The 17,794-nt window shown below is 33.6% G+C and overlaps 2 protein-coding genes across 2 annotated transcripts; both read right to left on the bottom strand.

Annotated features, from left to right (window-relative positions):
* Positions 1 to 7,661: 7,661 nt before the first annotated feature.
* On the bottom strand, positions 7,662 to 10,444 carry LOC149418370 (uncharacterized). The gene has a single exon (XM_089638472.1). It carries the CDS (start codon positions 10,337 to 10,339, stop codon positions 8,756 to 8,758), a length of 1,584 nt encoding a protein of 527 aa, XP_089494598.1. The 5' UTR covers positions 10,340 to 10,444; the 3' UTR covers positions 7,662 to 8,755.
* Positions 10,445 to 12,192: 1,748 nt separating this feature from the next.
* Positions 12,193 to 13,617, bottom strand: LOC149418369 (serine protease gd-like). Its single transcript, XM_089638705.1, has 2 exons — positions 13,489 to 13,617; positions 12,193 to 13,005 (listed from the first exon to the last, which is right to left on the bottom strand). Exons 1-2 carry the CDS (start codon positions 13,615 to 13,617, stop codon positions 12,193 to 12,195), a joined length of 942 nt encoding a protein of 313 aa, XP_089494831.1.
* Between the last annotated feature and the right edge of the window lie 4,177 nt (positions 13,618 to 17,794).

The raw sequence follows: 17,794 nt of genomic DNA, 5'->3' as shown, positions 1-17,794 counted from the left end.
CAAGTATTGTGGGGCTCCAGCCCAAAGGTGGCTTCCAAATTTAATTTTTGAGCATACTTGAGACTTGTATAGGGTTAGCACCTAGTTAATATTGAAGAATTTGCTAGCCCCATTCAAGACGCACAGTTTCTAGGAAGCCAGATTTACCCGGGCTTCTACAGAGCTCCGATATTTCAGCCGGTCTGATATACGTACTCCAAAAATTTCAATGGAGTCTTTATTGGGGAGGGTGCTTCTATTAAATTGCATCAGACAGTCTTTTATTTTCCACTTTGCCGAAATCGGACACGCTTGGGTTTTTGATACGTTGAAACTGACAAGGTTGGCCTTACCCCAGGCACGAACCTTCTCGAGGTGATGGTCAAATTTTTGTCTCTAAACTACCCGCGGTGCATGAATATCAAAAATGGAAGGTGGTTTGTCAAAAAGATAATCGCCGTGAACGGTGCTATCATCAGCGTAGCAATGAAATGATCCACATTCAACGATATCGTTGATGTGCAACAAAAACAGCGTCGGCGCAATCAAAGATCCTTGTGGCACCCCCGCATTGATTTGGTGCGGAGTGGAAGATGAGCCGTCAACTACGGTTTGAATTGTTTTTCCTTTTAGAAAATCCGCAATCCAACTATGCAGGATTGAATGGAACCCATAAGATGGTAACTTTCCGACAAGCGAATCAAAGTCTGGAGATATTCAACCCATATTGGAGATATACAATACTTTGGTTTAAAGACAACAAATCCACCTATATTTTGCCGTTCATCCCATATTTTTCGGTTCTATAAATATGGAACTTTATGACAAGCGATCGCTTAAAAGGTTTTTGCAAACTTGCCAGAAATCGCTCGAGTTCATTTGACTGTTCCACAAATAAATATATAAATTCCCGAGTGGGGCATGTTTAATGCTGGAAGGGAAAGGGACAGAAGGCTATGAGGAAGAGGAAGATACCTGGATATTCAAACCTGGTCACTAAACAAGCAATGGCGGTCTTTCAACAGGGTGATACTTAGAGCATATTATACCACTCTGGAACCTGCTGAAAATATACATGTATACACGGCGTCTATAAACTCATAGTACAAACGGGAAACTGGTGCATCTACATAACACAGAGAACCTAAAAATAAAAGTTTTTTGTTTCCATCTGCGCATTTCGATTTTCTTTATTTTTTATCAATGAAGGTTGTAAAAACCTTTGAAACCAGGTTCAACACACTCTAAAAGACATTACATCATCTAAAAAACTTCAACCTTCACTTACTCAACTTACTCCAAAAGGAAAGCTCAACTTAGTTTTTTTTTACAATAAAATCGACTATAAATGTAGATTCACCAGTTTACCGTTTATAAATACTAGTTTCTGGACACCGTGTAGGTATATTATTTTGTCCTAACGATAATAGTTAGTTTTGTAATATTGCACACCATGATTTTAAATAATTGAGTCCGCGACCTCTGTATTCGTAGTCGAGGATCTTAACCGATCTGCCACGGTCAACTAACCTTTCCGGCCTCGTAGCGTTTGGCAATAAGTAAATATAATCGGAACCATTGACCCCCAGTAATAACGCATTGGTGCATTATAATCAGGATCCTGTCAGATTTACCTGCAGAGAAATGCTGCCTGGGTCCAGGTCACCTTCAGATATCCAGAATACAATGGTAATTCAGATAATTACAGTCTACGAAGTAAGGATTGCTCACCCTACTAGTCCTCAAACTGTATGGCTTTTTATTTAATGCAGATCCTTGTTATCTAATAAAATAAGAGAAAAAATACATTTTCAAATATGTGATACCTAAGTGTAACCATTTAACCCTTCGGTTTTCTTGGAGCAAATATGACCCGATACCTGCATTGGATGTGCCAAAAATAAAATTCTAAAATAGGCAAAGTTGATTTTATTGTACGGGAAAATGAATATTCTTCTAATGAAAAATAAATTGACCAAAATATTTAATAGGCTCAGATAAAGAAATAAAAAAACACATAACTCACAAGTTAAATACATTTATTTTAAAAACTGCCCTCCTTACTTCCGCTTACAAATGCCGCAAAAGAGAAGACAGTACTCCTTCAAACGTATTTTAAATTTTACACAGCCTATCAGTGATGGTATGTCTGGGGAAATTTCCCCAAAGATCGAGGAAAAAATGGGAAAAGCACAACTTCTAGGGAAATTTTCTAATCCACAGGTCCCCACCAACTCCGGGAAACACCCTATGAAAAGCGCGAAGGTATATACTCCAAAATCTACGGAAATCTTGGGAAATTTTGATCATAAATCAAATTGGAAAAAAATTGGGCATACCATCACTGCAAGCGATTGACAACCATTTACTTTACATTTGTAAATGGTTGTTGAAAAATTGAATAAAATTGTAAAAACTTTGTTAGCAAGGCCCGTATAGTTATTTAAATAAATCTATGTTTACGACACTTAGATTTTTCTAACCAATCATGGTATGGACGACATGGATGTAAAAAACAAAAACCAATATTATTTTTTTCTAATAAGCTTATTACATAATGGTTTTTCTTTTATATAAATCTGTTCATTTCTTAACACAATGAGGAAATCTATAATTGGTATTTTTTATATAATTAATTTTATTTTAAATCTAAGAAATCATGTTTTTATTATTATTCTTTATTAGTTGGAATTGAAAAGTTTGTAAATGATGTTGGTAAAAGTATAATTTTTTCATAGTCTTCCTCACTAGGGATTCCTGATCGATGTGGCCTATAGTTTTTAAACTTTTGTATTTAGTTTCAAGTTTAAAGTAACTAATCAGTCGATTTCTCAAAGATAAATAAATAGCATTGAAAACACAACAATCTTTAGAACTATCTATTCTTTACATTTCTACATTACTAGACCGACCCAATTACCTCTTTTTCTATGGAAAATAATTTCTCTATTACATATTTATGTTTTGAAAATCATTCAAGTTGTTTCATTGTTTTATCAACAGAGGAAGAAAAATACTGTCCAATCTCCAGTCATCATATTCACAATCGTTGTTCGGGCTTCTTAAAATAACAGAAATACTAAAATTAATAAAGAAAAATCACCTATTTCGATATTTGTTATTTGTACATATATCTATTTTTATTTAACTTTTGTTTTCGGGAATAAATAGTCTCCAGTCCCCGGGTAAGAAGGTTCAATACTCAGTGAAACCATTTTCTATTTTTTTTAAATTGATGTATTATAAAAAAAAATAATGTTTCAACCGGGTTTATTTTTTCTTCACCATTCTTCCATGTTTCATTTTCTCACTGTTCAATTTTGGTATGTAACCATAAATAATAAATTATTATTGAAAAAAAACGAGGAATTCTGGTGGTGGAAGGATTTTAAAATACCGATATCTTTTCAATAATATTTGAGAGTTGCTGGTATTTAATGTGCAGGATTAGTCCCAAAGTGGAACTTGAATTATTTAGATTTTTTAATGTTTGGGTCATCGCCTGAAGCCGACGTGACGGGCAGCTAACAATTATACGGTCCTAAGTGATTCTTAAGCCACCAAATCATTTTGTTTCTTACTCTTTTTTCCTTCAACCATCTTTGTACGCCTTCAGACGGGGTTTTGTGTAGTAATAATGTTATAATTGCCATCTCCACACGTGAGTCTTGATGAATAGGACTGCATTATGGACTCGACAGACTGAATTATTACTCGTATGAATATAATTACCCCTTCAGTTTTAATATTAACAAAAGGATAGGTTATTATGTGATTATTTCATACGCTGGATTATTTTTTACGGTGTTTCTGTGATGGACCATGGTATCTAACACGGTCGATCGATGAAAGTTTTATGGATAATGTCAGTAAATTGTCAACGTCCCCGAGCACGTTTGCAGATGGCTAATGTACAAACAACAGTTCACGTGGAATAAATTGACCATTGGAAAGAATTTAAAAATATTACGCCAAGTTTACTCAACGTCTTGAGCGTTCGTTTGCCATAAAGTGCCAAATTTTGAGAATCTAAGAATTTGGGGTAAACGGTGAATTCATTGGCTTTAAACCGCAGCAAAAAGTTCACAGTCAGCGGTCTGCAGGCATGATCGGGAGCAATGACAAGTTTCAGACATTATCAATAAAGCCTTTATCAATCGACCGTGCTAGATATTAAGGTATACAAGTATAAAAGTGATAAAAATGAATTAAACTAACCTGACCTAACCTAATAAAAACATTTTTTTAATTTTATCCATTCCAATGTACAATTTATGGTACCATGAAAAGTGACAAAAAATAATATACAAGCCTGAAAACCTTACTTATCCTAGTTAATCTCGTTTTCTTTTTTTTCCCGTCCAATGTACAATTACGGTTCCATAAAAAGTGATAAGAAAATAACAGTTGTATCGAACATGAAAAATGATTTAATTGCCTTTAATATCAATTGCGGCTAAAGTTGCACACCTGCAAGTTTGATGACCCCTTTTTCCAAATCATAATATTTACCAGTTGAAAACTCTTAGGTCTCAGCAAATTCAACCAAATTCAATATTGAAGGTAACAATAACCTCAATACTAAACTACTGTATGGATTGAAAATAAAAATGCTAATGTACCTATGTATACCAGATGTTATTTTTGTTTAATTTTCAACATAATTTCTCAGTAATTATTCTGTTTAACATAATACTGTTTCGCTCCTGTGAACCACTGTAAACATAAATCATGTATATTGTAAAAGCCTTTTACGGTGTCTAAATAAATAAATAAATAAATAAATAATTTACTTATACTTGAGGTGAACCATCACACCTGCGATGAACTTACACGCTAGATGCGTACTAACACTTTCGAAGTAAACAATCACACTTGAAGTTTTATCAACACACTTAAAGTGAACTATCACGATTTAGATAAACTAAAACACTTGATGTACAGTATCGCCCTTGAAGTGATCTAAAACGTTTAAGGTAAACTAGTACTCTTGAGGTGAAAAATCACGTTAGAGGTGGACTTATACACTTGATGTGAACTGACACTTTTGATGTGAAATATTATACTTGAGGTGAAATATCGCACTTGATGTGAACTATCACACTCGAGATAAACTAATATAATTGAAGTAAAATATCACACTCGAGGTAAACTAACACATTGAATTAGAAATATCACACTTGAGGTACACTAAAACGCTTGAAGCAAACAAGTTATTTTGAGGTGAAATATCACCTTTGAGATGAACTACCACTCTTAAGGTAAACTAACATACTTGAGGTGAACTATCACACTTGAGGTGAATTAACTATCCTTAGATGAATTATCACAAAATGCGGTACATAAACTTACTTTGATATAATTAACCAATGGTCAACGTTTAAGAATAGATTAAACAAGTACTAGGTACATAACAAGTACGTTCCAGAGTTTACGCCCAAAATGTAATTTATTTAAAATATTTCGGTTTGGTGATCTGAAAGACTTTGTATTTGAGGCTGCTGTTCTTTAAATAGTTCCTTTTGAACGGGAACCCTTACTAAGCCGAACGTACATTAATTGAACTTCCCAACCCTCCCGAACACCCATCGCATAGTTCAGTAACATTGTAACCACGCATAATCGATTCCAATACCCATATCATTTCTCTGTTTGATTATTAAGTACAGGATGTTAAAATTATTCAAAGAATGAGTAAGCGATAGAATATATTTTGAATGTCACAAATCAATATTTCTAAAACCTAAATTGGCTATTCTAATTTGATCGCTAAACAGAACAAGTATCAGGATGCAAATATAAACAAAAAATTTTGAATAATATTATTATGAACCCAACTTGGTTTCATTCTTTGAAATTCCGGAGAGTTCAGGAATATTGTAACTTTTAAAATGTTGTATACTTCTTTAGTTCAAAGTCAAGTCTGGTCTGGTCACCCATTTTAAAATACATTCAGCTTCAATAAAAAAATAGGTATAAATTCCTAAGACACATTAATTTTAAATTTGGTATTCTCGTTGAAAGCATTACCAATATTTTTTTATGAAACTTTCAAATCGATCGGATTACATCAGATTTAATAATATTTATGTCCAAAATTGTAAAGATTAGCATAGACAGCCCGGATTTACTCAAACTTATTGAATTTCATATACCCATGAGAGCTATTCGTTCGAAAATTATTTTTTAATCTAACCCTACGAAGACTTAGCATTTCGAACACTCGCTTGTACCTAGTGCAATATAAGTAGTAATTCAGCGTTGGGCCCCAGTGCAATTCTCTGGAGTGCCACAGAGGTCAAACCTAGGGCCTCTACTATTTATAATCTTAATTGATGACATTCAAGAATGCATCAATCATTCCACTTGCCTGCTTTTTGCTGCCGATCTAAAATTTCTTAAGAAAATTTGTAATGGTCAAGATTGTGTCAAATTGCAAACCGATTTAGATTCAATTTCATCATGGGGTGATGAAAATAAATTATTTTTTAATACAACAAAATGTATCGCTATGTCGTATACACGTTCGAGAAACCCTATCAAATTCGATTATTGCATCAAAAATGATATATTGTCAAAAGTAAAATCCATCAAGGACCTCGGGGTAGTCTTTGATCCCAAACTTACGTTTTCGGACCATATATTGCAGTTGACGACATCATGCTACAAGCTCCTCGTATTTTTCATAAGACTCTGCAAACAATTTTCCAATCCCGAGGCAATGATGACTTTGTACAACTGCATCATAAGGTCTAAAATTGAATACGCCTCTGCTGTATGGGCCCCATACCAACAAAAATACACTAAAAAATTAGAACAGATTCAAAAAAAGTTTTTGAGATACATGTATTTGAGAATGCACGGAGAGTACCCTAAATTCATGCATCACGAAGATTTGCTTGCCGAAACGCGCTACCAAAGTCTCCACTCGAGGAGGAGTGGGGCCTTTGCAGTAACGGCGTACAAAATTCTTAATAATTTAATAGATAGCCCAAACCTTTTGGAATGCTAGAAGTTGTTCGTACCGAACAACTACAGCCAGGGACGGCACCATGATCTGCTATGTATCCCACGTGGGAGAACGGACGTACTGGCTTAGCATAGCATGACACGAGGTATGGCGCTGTTAAACAACGCCTCCAAGACTATCGATATTTTTAATAGTAGCCTTGAAGAATTCAAGAGGCGTGTCAATGCCAAAAATCACTATTTATAACTTGTTATTTCTATTCTTTTTTAATTCATTGTTTCGTATCATCTATATGTAGTTAATGTTACATGTGTATTGTAAATGGACACACAGTCTGTAATACACAAAAAAAAAAAAAAAATTTAAATTAAAAAAATACAGGCCCCGAGTCCGTGCAATACACGATGGGTGGCAGTGCAATATAAGTAGGCCGCCATATAAGGGCGCCCGTGCAATAATACAGTGTGATGTACGTAGGATTTAGAATGTAGGTTGATCAGAATTACCTAAAAAAAACTGCTGAACTGTTAAAATTCTGTAAAACAACCCTTTCTTAGAAATCTGCTGCAGAGTTTTTCATTCCACGCCAATGCACTGAGATTTTTTTTTAATGCCGCTAGTTATGTTGGTTCCTAAATGAATGAAAATATAATAAAATAAAACAAATGACACTAATTTAAATATTTAATTTATGATAAAGTGCAATGTTTTTTCGAAAAAATCATTAGTTTTACATACTCATTTAAAAAAAAATACAAGTATACTTACATGTTATAAAATACAATTTCCCCATTGTGATTGATTCAAGTAATATTTTCTAAAGAAGACTAACAAACGACTTGGTACATAAAATAAAGGGGTCATAAAATAATATTAATTCAAAAAATTCTAATAATAGTTCATCACACCAGTACCTACTAAAAAGATATTGTATTAAAGGTGGTAATTTGTTTATTGTTCCAATAATAATGATGACCTATAAATGTAATAAGTATTATGTTATGTTCGTATAAATATAAATATATATTTTTTTTTTTTTTTTGGAATTATTTTTTTATTTTTAATAATATGTTTACATGGTATATAATTCATTTTACATCTTGGGTTTTTTTACTACTCTTCCATTGAAAGCATTTGCTTGTGTATGGAAGGGGAGTGTACATAAATGTTGTTGTTAGTTAGTACTTAAATAATTCATTGTACATAAATGTATGTTTGCTGTAGTATTTTTTTTGATAGTAGTGAAGGATAATATATTAATATAATAAATTTTAAAAAAGAAAGGAAGTTATGGAAAACTAAGGATATTTGTGAGATTAATTAAGTGACAGTAGTTTTTTTTTTCAGAATATTTTTAAAGTGTCTCTTGACAGAGAGCAGTATTTGGGTTTTATCATAAATATAATTATATTTATAAATATATATAATATATATAACTAAACATAATACTTATTGCATTTTCTACACTCATTTATTAGGACGTCAGTGATTTTCTATCAACATAATTTAAATAAAATACTCACGAAGGTGAGTCAGATGGTGATCAACATAATGTAAATATTTTGAGGCATGGAGATGCGTCAAAATATTTAGATTATGTTGATACAAAATCACTGACTTCCGAATAAATGAATGTAGAAAATCCAATATATATATATATATATATTTTTTTTTTTTTTTTGAGTTTTTTCCTTTTGAAGCAATTGTTTTCCCTGCATATTTTAAACTGGTTTGATGATGTTGTTGAAATCAGATCCTATCCTATCCTATCAGATGTTATCAATAAATACTAAATTCACACCTGCCTTAGTAATTTTGACGGTACATCTGTTCCTCGATCCAAACAACATTCATGGTCAAATCCGTAAATAGACGAGTTTCTGCAATTTTACAGACAGTCGGATTATTTTTTATAGATTGTGAAAGAACTCCGGCGATAATCCATTTATTTGTGCCATTGAATCTCGGCGTATAAAAGCCTTGCCCTGGCTCCTCGAGGCATAGTAGCGGGACAGCCTCACTCCTGGCGCACAAGGTGGTAGCGGTCATTAGGTAGGGGATCGCTTTGTTAGCACTTCTACATTTGTCTTGCGGCAGTGTTTGCATTTGTATTTCACTTGGCCTAACGTTCAACATATAATTTTCATCATATCCCCATCCGATAGTAATTCCATTGATCATATTCGAAATATTAGGACGGTTTGCTCGAATCAAACAAATTGGTGAAATAAATTTGTTGAATTTCAGTGGTGTGATTCTCAATAAAGCTATGTTGTTTTGCGTAACCAATGCAGCTGGATTGAAATCTGGATGGTATATTATTTCTAGCACAGTCCTTGGTCTAGAACTTTTATCGATCCAATCATCTAGATCAAAAGCTCCCACTCTGACAGAGAGTTCTGCAGGTCTAGTTGGTCTGTTGTTAAATTTGCTTATTGGCACAGCGGCCGTAATGACGAAAATATCTGATAGCAGAGCTCCGCTGCTGACGACTGTGAGCTTGGTTTGCCCCTTCTGGTAGACGGCTGTAGCCCATGGCCACTTTCTGAGTGTATTGATCTTTGCGATACCACATATAATATCTAATTGTGCTGGATTAATCCGACTATTATAATTTTCATTCAGATTTTGTTTCACGTCCTTCACAAAATTGTCAGGATTATGTCTTTCAGCTTCTTCGGTTGTTGTTGTAATTGATGGGCGATATGTTTGGGTTGTGTTCGTATATTGTCTAATAGTTTTAATTTCCGGCAAAGGTGTTGTTGGAGGTGTTTTATCTTTGGACGCAACGAACATGTTACTATTTGTTGTTGAACATTCCTCAGGATGTGAGGAAGAAGAAAATGTTTTTCTACTGGATTTGTTGAAAACATCACTGTGTATTGGTGGATAAATATTTTGTGTATGGATGGTTGTTCGCACAACGCTGGCGGATGCAGGTCTTTCATTTCTAATAATTTGGTAATGTGATAAGTTGATGTACATCTTACCCATATAGGGCTGTATTTCACGGGAACATAATGATTTTCCATTAAAATGAATAGATAGTAGATAAAAAAAATCATCTCTTGTAGGAAACTGAACCTTGTACACAATTTTCTTTGTTCCGTTCGTTAGAATGTCTAATAGTTGGTAATTTGCTTCTATATGCCCCTGATAAAGTGCAGGTAAAATATTGTTATGTGCAAAGGAGACATTAAGCAGTAAAATGTTTTCAGATCCAATTTTGTCGATGGGAACCGTGACTATTCCAAAAATTCCGTTTACATCCATTCGATAAATGAACACTTCTGTACACGGGGATCTCTTGCTGTTCGTGGCCTTGGAAAAAACAGCAAAAATGACAACGGTCACTACCACTGCACTCCATAGTTTTCGAAATTCCATCATTTTGGTTTAATTCACTTTAGAATCAACTTAAAACTACCACTAATTTTCTTATCAAATTTCTAGTGACGACCGATTGACGACATAGCACATATTTAACTTGGTTTGGATTCCAACCTGTTTTTGCTTAAAGCAGATATCAGCATCCTTCGTAAATCAGGGACGGTCCAACGGTACATTCAAAATGTTGATACTAGGTTTACATTCTTACGGTAAATAGTGAAACTGTGAATCTAATATGAATAATACTGTAATATATTCAAAAATTTTCAAGATTAAAAAAAATAGTTCTTATAAAAACGAAATATTCTCCAGTAAAACTTTAGCAAAGAATCATCATTAAAGTAATACTAAAATATCTACCCTTACAACAAAATCTATAAAGCTGCACTAATAACAAATTTTAACGCCACTTATTTTAATGAGGTCACTACATAACAGGCTATTGTCATTGCTTCTTTCTTTACTGTTATTTTATTTGTTATGTTTTAACTAAATTAAATGGAAATGGATACCATTTATGAAACCTTATTTTATAACAACCCAAATGCAAAACTATTGTTTTTTTTGTTATACCACAAAAAAGTACAATAGAATGATAAAAACAAATGAATAAAATTAAACATAAACTTGACCTATGTAAATATTTTATTTTTTGTAATAATTTAATGAGTAAAACCTCAAATTGTAATATTTAATTATTAAAGATAGTATTAATGATTCTCAAATGAAAATTTAAAACAGAAATTTTTGAAAAAATACGGGCGCATCTGGGATGTATATAAAACATTTATAGTAAATAGTGAAAGTTTTAAATTATGAATTTAATATTTTAAAATGTCAATATAATAATGTTTATATTATTAATATATTTATTAAAGGTATATGTTTTACAAGTTTTATGCAAAGCACAAAGGATAACAAATTATTGCTTAAAGTATTTTTTTATATTCGTTTGTTAAACATCGTTTATTAGTGAGGCCCAAAATCTTACATTATATTGTTTACACTTTAAATACAATAACTTTAATGTTTTTGTCACAGTGAGTAGAGCAGTTTGCAAGTATGGTGATTTATTGTATCAGTGTTCTATTAATGTAAATTAAAAACCATGTTTTTTATAATTATATAAATAAAAAAAAATAAAAATTAATTTTGGCTGCTAATTAACGAATTAGCTAAAGAATGAGTGTGTCATTTTAGATTATTTATGAACGCATAATTACTTACATTCTGTGAAATCATAAAAGCGATGCAAAAATTGGATTTCCATTTAAAAATAATTAAAGAAATTAAATGAAAGTAATTTTTAAGAAATAAATTAAATTACAAAAAAAACTCTCGGTTATCACTCATGAGAAAAACAAAGCTAGGCTACGGAAAACATAAGGTGTTATTTTCAACATTTTAAACCAACTAAATTCTTGAATTGCGTAGATTGGTACATACCTAGGTTATCGAAGAAAACTTGTTAAAAGATATTAATGAAATTTTTTTCGATCACTTAATTATATAATTCTGCATGACTGAAAGGAACTGCACTAAGGGTAACATTATTCTTCTTATTAGATCACTGCAAACATTCACCTACAAACTCTAGTGACAGTTTTTTGATATTTGGATTTAAACATAAGTTTAATTTTTCATCTACCGCCTTTGGAGTAAAATATCGTAATGATTTCGTTTAAAAACTGGTTGTGTGACCTTTTGGGAGGCTTGGCGGGCAAAAATTTGAAAGAGATTATATCGGACTGAAGCTAAGATAATATCAACATAGTCTAGTGTTCATATACTTCCACAAAACCGCATGATTTTAATGTAACAGAATAGGAATAGAATAAAAATACTTAGATGCATTATATATTTGAAAGTATCCACTTTAAGTATTTAGCGGAATCAGTGAAAACGATATATTCACGAAGATTACAAACATTGTACGAATTGGGGTCTATTAGGCTGTTAGACACAATCCCTCGTAAGACCCAACGATTCTTACCATTGTCAAACAAGTAGAGACCTCCACCCGAGTCTCCATTGCAAGGTCCTGAGCCGTCCTTATTGCCGGCGCAAAGCGTCGTGTCAGACGTGATACTAAAGAACTCCACCTTGGAACCTCTGCATACCTGGGTGGAGACAATGGGCAGCTTGGTGAGGCGCGGCTCGGGAGTTACGAGCAATCCATTTTCATCTCGTCCCCAACCCACCACGGTCCCTAGTGCGCCAACCACAAGACTCAGGCTATCATCACCTGACCATAAGCAAATGGGAGTGATGTTATCCGTGAACTGCACAGGACTGAACTTCAGCAACGCTATATCGCCTTTAAAACCTATACCCCCGTCATAAGATGGATGCATAATTATATCCAGAACATTTTTGGTTTTTGTATCTTCGTCTTCCCAGTCCTGTAAGTTGAAGACTCCCAGCTTGATGATGAATTCCTCCTTTTTGACTTCTCTGTTACCTTTCTCGATGACGCAGTGGGCTGCCGTAACTAGGAAACTATTTGAGATAAGTGATCCACTGCAGAGGAAGTTGAATCCGGTGACTTTCTTGGAATATAAGACGGCGAGCCATGGCCATTCTCCCTTTTTGGTGGTCTCTCCGTTTACAACCAAACCATTTGAGATCATGCCGTGTGTTTTACCACATATTTTTTGAATTTCGTTCTTGTTGGATGCGTATTGGAAATTTTTATTAGCATTACCGTTCAATTTCGGTCGTTTACTTGTATACGGAAGTCTCGCGAATGTATCCTGATTTGGTCTCTCACTTACAATTTTTGGAGTTGTATTTTTATTCGGTTGTCGGTATCCATTCCTTGAATTTCCAATTTTCGATCCTCCATTTTCACTTTGTGCGTAGTAGATTAATGAGTCATTGGTTGGATTAATCTTAACATTAAAATCATTGCTGGTTTTTCGATCATCAGGAGTTGAATCTTCTGATGGTTCGAGAATTGATTCGTAATCGGGAGTAGTCACAGGCGGCATATTACTTTGTGAGTCTTGCTGGAGATTTCCTGTTCGTAATTGATGTTGTAATTGAATAATAGTGATAGGTGTTGGTGCATTGTATCCGACACAGACGTATCTCCCATTAAACCGGATATATCTTACAACGGGGAATACATTTGGTAGTGGAAAGTGTACCTTGTACTGGATATCAGATCCACTCAAAAGTTTTTTGACTAATTCTGATCTCGCGCCTAAGAGCTCAATGCGGCCAACATATGAAGATGGTAGTTTTATATCCAGGGAAAGTGTTACATTCAATTGCATTGTGGTCTCATGGTAGGTATTAGGTATATTTATAAGGGCGAACCACTGGTATCTATCGTTGCTATAGCTGAACACTCCTGGACACGGCGAAGTGGGGATATCTTGTCCCGAGACTTGGGACAAAATAAAAAATACCAAAATTAACACTTTGTATGACATCTCAATCTCTGCATTAACACAACACTACCGTTAAATAAATGAATGTGAAACCGTTAATTAAATAAATGTAAGGCGAACACGTTAAAGTATCGTTCAATATGAACGTATTGATATCTGAACTCGTTTATCACAACTGCCATTGGAATTACCTATTGGTACCTGTCAAACAATTCATTAGGCGTATCATTTCTGAAGACAACCTCATTAGCTATTTTGTTTACTTACTGAGAATAGTGGCGTCATACTTGTAGTTTGAATACTTGATTATTGAAAGTTGATTTCAATTTACTTCATATCTATATATGTATATATATAATCTGTTGCGATACCGCATCCAAAATATTATTTTTGAGGAATAAATTGTGTGCATAGAAAATAGCGACATCTTTCATTATAGTAGTCCCAGAAAGAGGTTTCGTCATTGTTTTGATATCTTCTGTCTTTTTCATTTTCATACAAGCCGAGCGAGAATAAAGATGATGACATGTAGACATCTCTCTGGGACTCTTTTAGTTCATTTTAGGTTGAGTGTTAAGGTAGCTACTAACTCCGATATCCGACTTCTTTTTACAAGAAGACAAGCATAGGTATGGACGTGAAGCAGATTATTGTTTCATTCTTACATAGTCTAATAGTTTTATGGTGTAATAGTCTCGTTGTCTGATAGTCTCTTGGTCTGATAGTAAAGTCTCAGTTTCATATTCTCATGGTCTAATAGTTTTATGGTGTAATAGTCTGATTGTCTGACAGTCTCGTAGTCTTATAGTATAGTCTCAGTTTCATATTCTCATGGTCTAATAGTTTTATGGGGTAATAGTATCATTGTCTGATAGTCTCTTAGTCTTATAGTATAGTCTCAGTTTCATATTCCCATGGTATAATAGTTTTATGGTGTAATAGTCTCATTGTCTGATAGTCTTTTAGTCTTATAGTATAGTCTCAGTTTCATATTCTCATGATATAATTGTTTTATGGTGTAATAGTCTCGTTGTCTGATAATCTCGAAATCTTATAGTATAAGTCTCATAGTATAATAGTTTCAAAGTATCAGTCGGGCAGTAAAGAAACTCGTTAATAGTTCAGTACCTACCAACCTACAAAATATCGTTTTGGTTCCGCTAACCAATTGAGTCGGTGCTTGTCTGAAGCTTGGTTCATATTTTGTTAGCCGCCCAAAATAAGCTTCCGCCTTCATATCATTGATATTCATGTTATTCGTGTTTTGAATCTCAACTTATTAATTAATAAATTATGATACGACTTGTTATTTATCACAAGTAACACTGTAATACTGTCAGTGTTACTAACACTGACTAACATACAATTATTTTGTCTGTATAATGACATATAAAGTTGAGTATGCCTAATAATGAGTACATATCTTTCGTGATTTGGTATCGCTAAACGTGCGGACCTATGTTTCTGTACGAACTCAGCTGTCGGAGAACGAGTTTTGAAAACCGGTCTCAGCCCAAGCTGAAAATAATAAGATGTCTAACATTTGCCTCGATCGACTGCAGCGTTGCTTAAAAAGCACGATCTTCGTAAGGCCTATGTTGAGAGAGAGTGGAGCTGACCTCTCAGCAAAGGCATTACGTAGAAGGTCAAAGTCAATAAGTGGCTGTTTTATTTAGTTTTTCTTAACCGTAATGGGGTTAATAGTTTAATAATGAGTGAAAAAAATTTTTTTTTTGCAATAACACATCATCATATACTTTAATAACCACATTATGCGATTTCAAGAATTTTTTTATATTTCATTTTTTGTATTACATTATTTTTAAACACTCTATACTCTCAGTACTTCCCTGGTGTAAGACCACCACTCACAACCAATAAAACTTTGCTTGAAATGTATTTAGTTTTAATTTAGCTTTAGTCGTGTTTGGTGACCAGATCTGAATCGACAGGTACTCCCTCACTTTCCATTTAATTCCTCTCCTTCATCCTCACAACATACCCCAATAGGAGATGCGATAGTCTCACTGGCCCCAGACGGTTGGGAGCAGTTGGGACACTGGTGCGATAATCACATAAAAATAAATAATAATAATATAACAGAACATAAATTTTCTAATTAGCAAAAATTATTTAACATTTCATTGAAAAAAAAACAAATATTAAGTAGTTACCAACTTAATAAATATACACTGTTTTATATAATGCAGCGATTGAATCACTAAGCAATGCTATTATGTTACGCATCTTGATTTAGCCTGAAATAAACTGTCAGTATTGCCCTGGTGAGGACAAAAATTAAGAATCAAATCATTTGTTAAAATGGTTTTAGCTACGGTTAATAAACAGGCAAAGCTGTGTGCCTACCGTTTTCTGAAAATTCTTCTTCCATTCTTTCTCTTTCTTCATCCTCAAAAGCTCTGCAAAAATGTGGATTCCACAGTTTCACAGGTTCCGACCGTAAGTTGCTGTTTCGCAAAATCCGTTAAATAAAGAGCTTTATTACCCAATTAGTTTAGCCAAAGTTCATTAAAGTCGAAGTTCTTTACAAATTTCGTAACATGAATTGTTAAAAAGTATCAAGAAAATCCCTAGAAGTTTTATCTCTATCAATTTCAATATATTTAACAAATGTAACATTTTCACTCCTATGCCCCAGAAATCCACACGAAATTGATTTTTGTTTTTAAAAAGATTTTCAAAAATTGAACATTTTCGATAAATTTCACACGTTTATATACAAAATAAATATATGTTCCGTCACAAAAACACGCCCCCACAATACTTAATTCTGTTTAATTTTTCAGTGGAATAAAATTAATTTCACGGAATACTCATGTTGATAGGTACGATTGTTAATTTTATTGTTAATTGGGGTCAATTGTTGAAAGTGGGAGGTGGGAGGGGATCTACCAGTCCCAGGCGCCATGCGTTAATGCAAAGCCACTACAAACCAGGCCGGGACACTTAATTATATCGGCTTAAACTTAACTTCAATGCAAAGATATTAGAAGAACGAGATATGCTATGTTGGCCGCCAGACCGTAGGCGGAGTACTACCTAATACTTAGGTACTTTGAATACTATCGGGACGTGTACGCTAGGGCGGAACGAAATTTTTTTTTCTAATTCTGATTTGGAATAGTTGTATTAAGTTGCCAATTGCCATCAATTACCTCAATTAAAAATATAAAAAAATATCAGACAACGGTAAGAGCCCCCGCCAAGACATCGAACATTTACAAAAACGACAGTTTAGGGGATATTTGCGCGGCCTAGAAAATAGTACAGAATTTATTAAAATAGGTTTATTTTATTTAAAAACATATTCAAATATAGTTAACTAGCTATTGCAATCAAATATTTCTTTATTTTAATATACTTTGGCGCTGTAACAGAGTTGCAAAGTGCGGGACGAAGCGGAGAGCGGCACCTGACAATCTACGAAATGCAGTGTTTTGTTTAAACTATTGTCGATAATTGTCTCAGGTGAAAGGTAACGCGTCAATTATATTCACGAGTACTTATTGATAAACGTTTTTTAAGTGAATTAAACTGATTTCTAGAAGACAAAATTTAAAATGTCCGATATTTGGTGTAAGTGCAGAGTTGAAAGAGAATATCCTACCTACGTATGAAAATGTGATGAAATTCTACGAATGGGTTAGACAAGACTTATAAGTAAGGAATAACACAACAAAAGAACCAACGTACTTGGAAATTGCCGTAGTAGTTTGAACAAAAATTGAAGAATTGTGGATAAAATCTTCGATTCCAATTGTCACACACAAAATAATCTTACAGTTACTAAAAAGTTATCACTCGAAGTGTTATAATTTGAAAAAGTCTTTGAAGAAACTTAAGGAAGAAAAGTTAGAAGAGTTCAGAGTACAGAGTATAAAGATTTTTGACATAGCTGCAAGTAAATGTCAAGAATTTGTAAGCTGTACTTGTTTGAGAGAAAAAAAAGTTCCAAAAGAGGAACAAATGTTTTAAGAAGACCAACGCACTAACTGACTAATGGCTTTAGAAAGAACTGATCTTATCCATAGTAAAAAAT

This window comes from Hesperophylax consimilis, chromosome 13 (genome assembly GCF_061612785.1).
Source record: "Hesperophylax consimilis isolate HC1 chromosome 13, BYU_Hcon_1.0, whole genome shotgun sequence".
Taxonomy (NCBI): domain Eukaryota; kingdom Metazoa; phylum Arthropoda; class Insecta; order Trichoptera; family Limnephilidae; genus Hesperophylax; species Hesperophylax consimilis.
This window is presented reverse-complemented; position numbering and strand designations above follow the sequence as displayed.

Coding starts and splice junctions, on each gene's coding strand:
- LOC149418370 (XM_089638472.1), bottom strand. CDS start 10,339: ATGATGGAATTTCGAAAACTATGGAGTGCAGTGGTAGTGACCGTTGTC.
- LOC149418369 (XM_089638705.1), bottom strand. CDS start 13,617: ATGCAATTGAATGTAACACTTTCCCTGGATATAAAACTACCATCTTCA. Junction 13,006..13,488: donor GATCTGATATCCAGTACAAG/GTACACTTTCCA, acceptor GCATCCAACAAG/AACGAAATTCAAAAAATATG.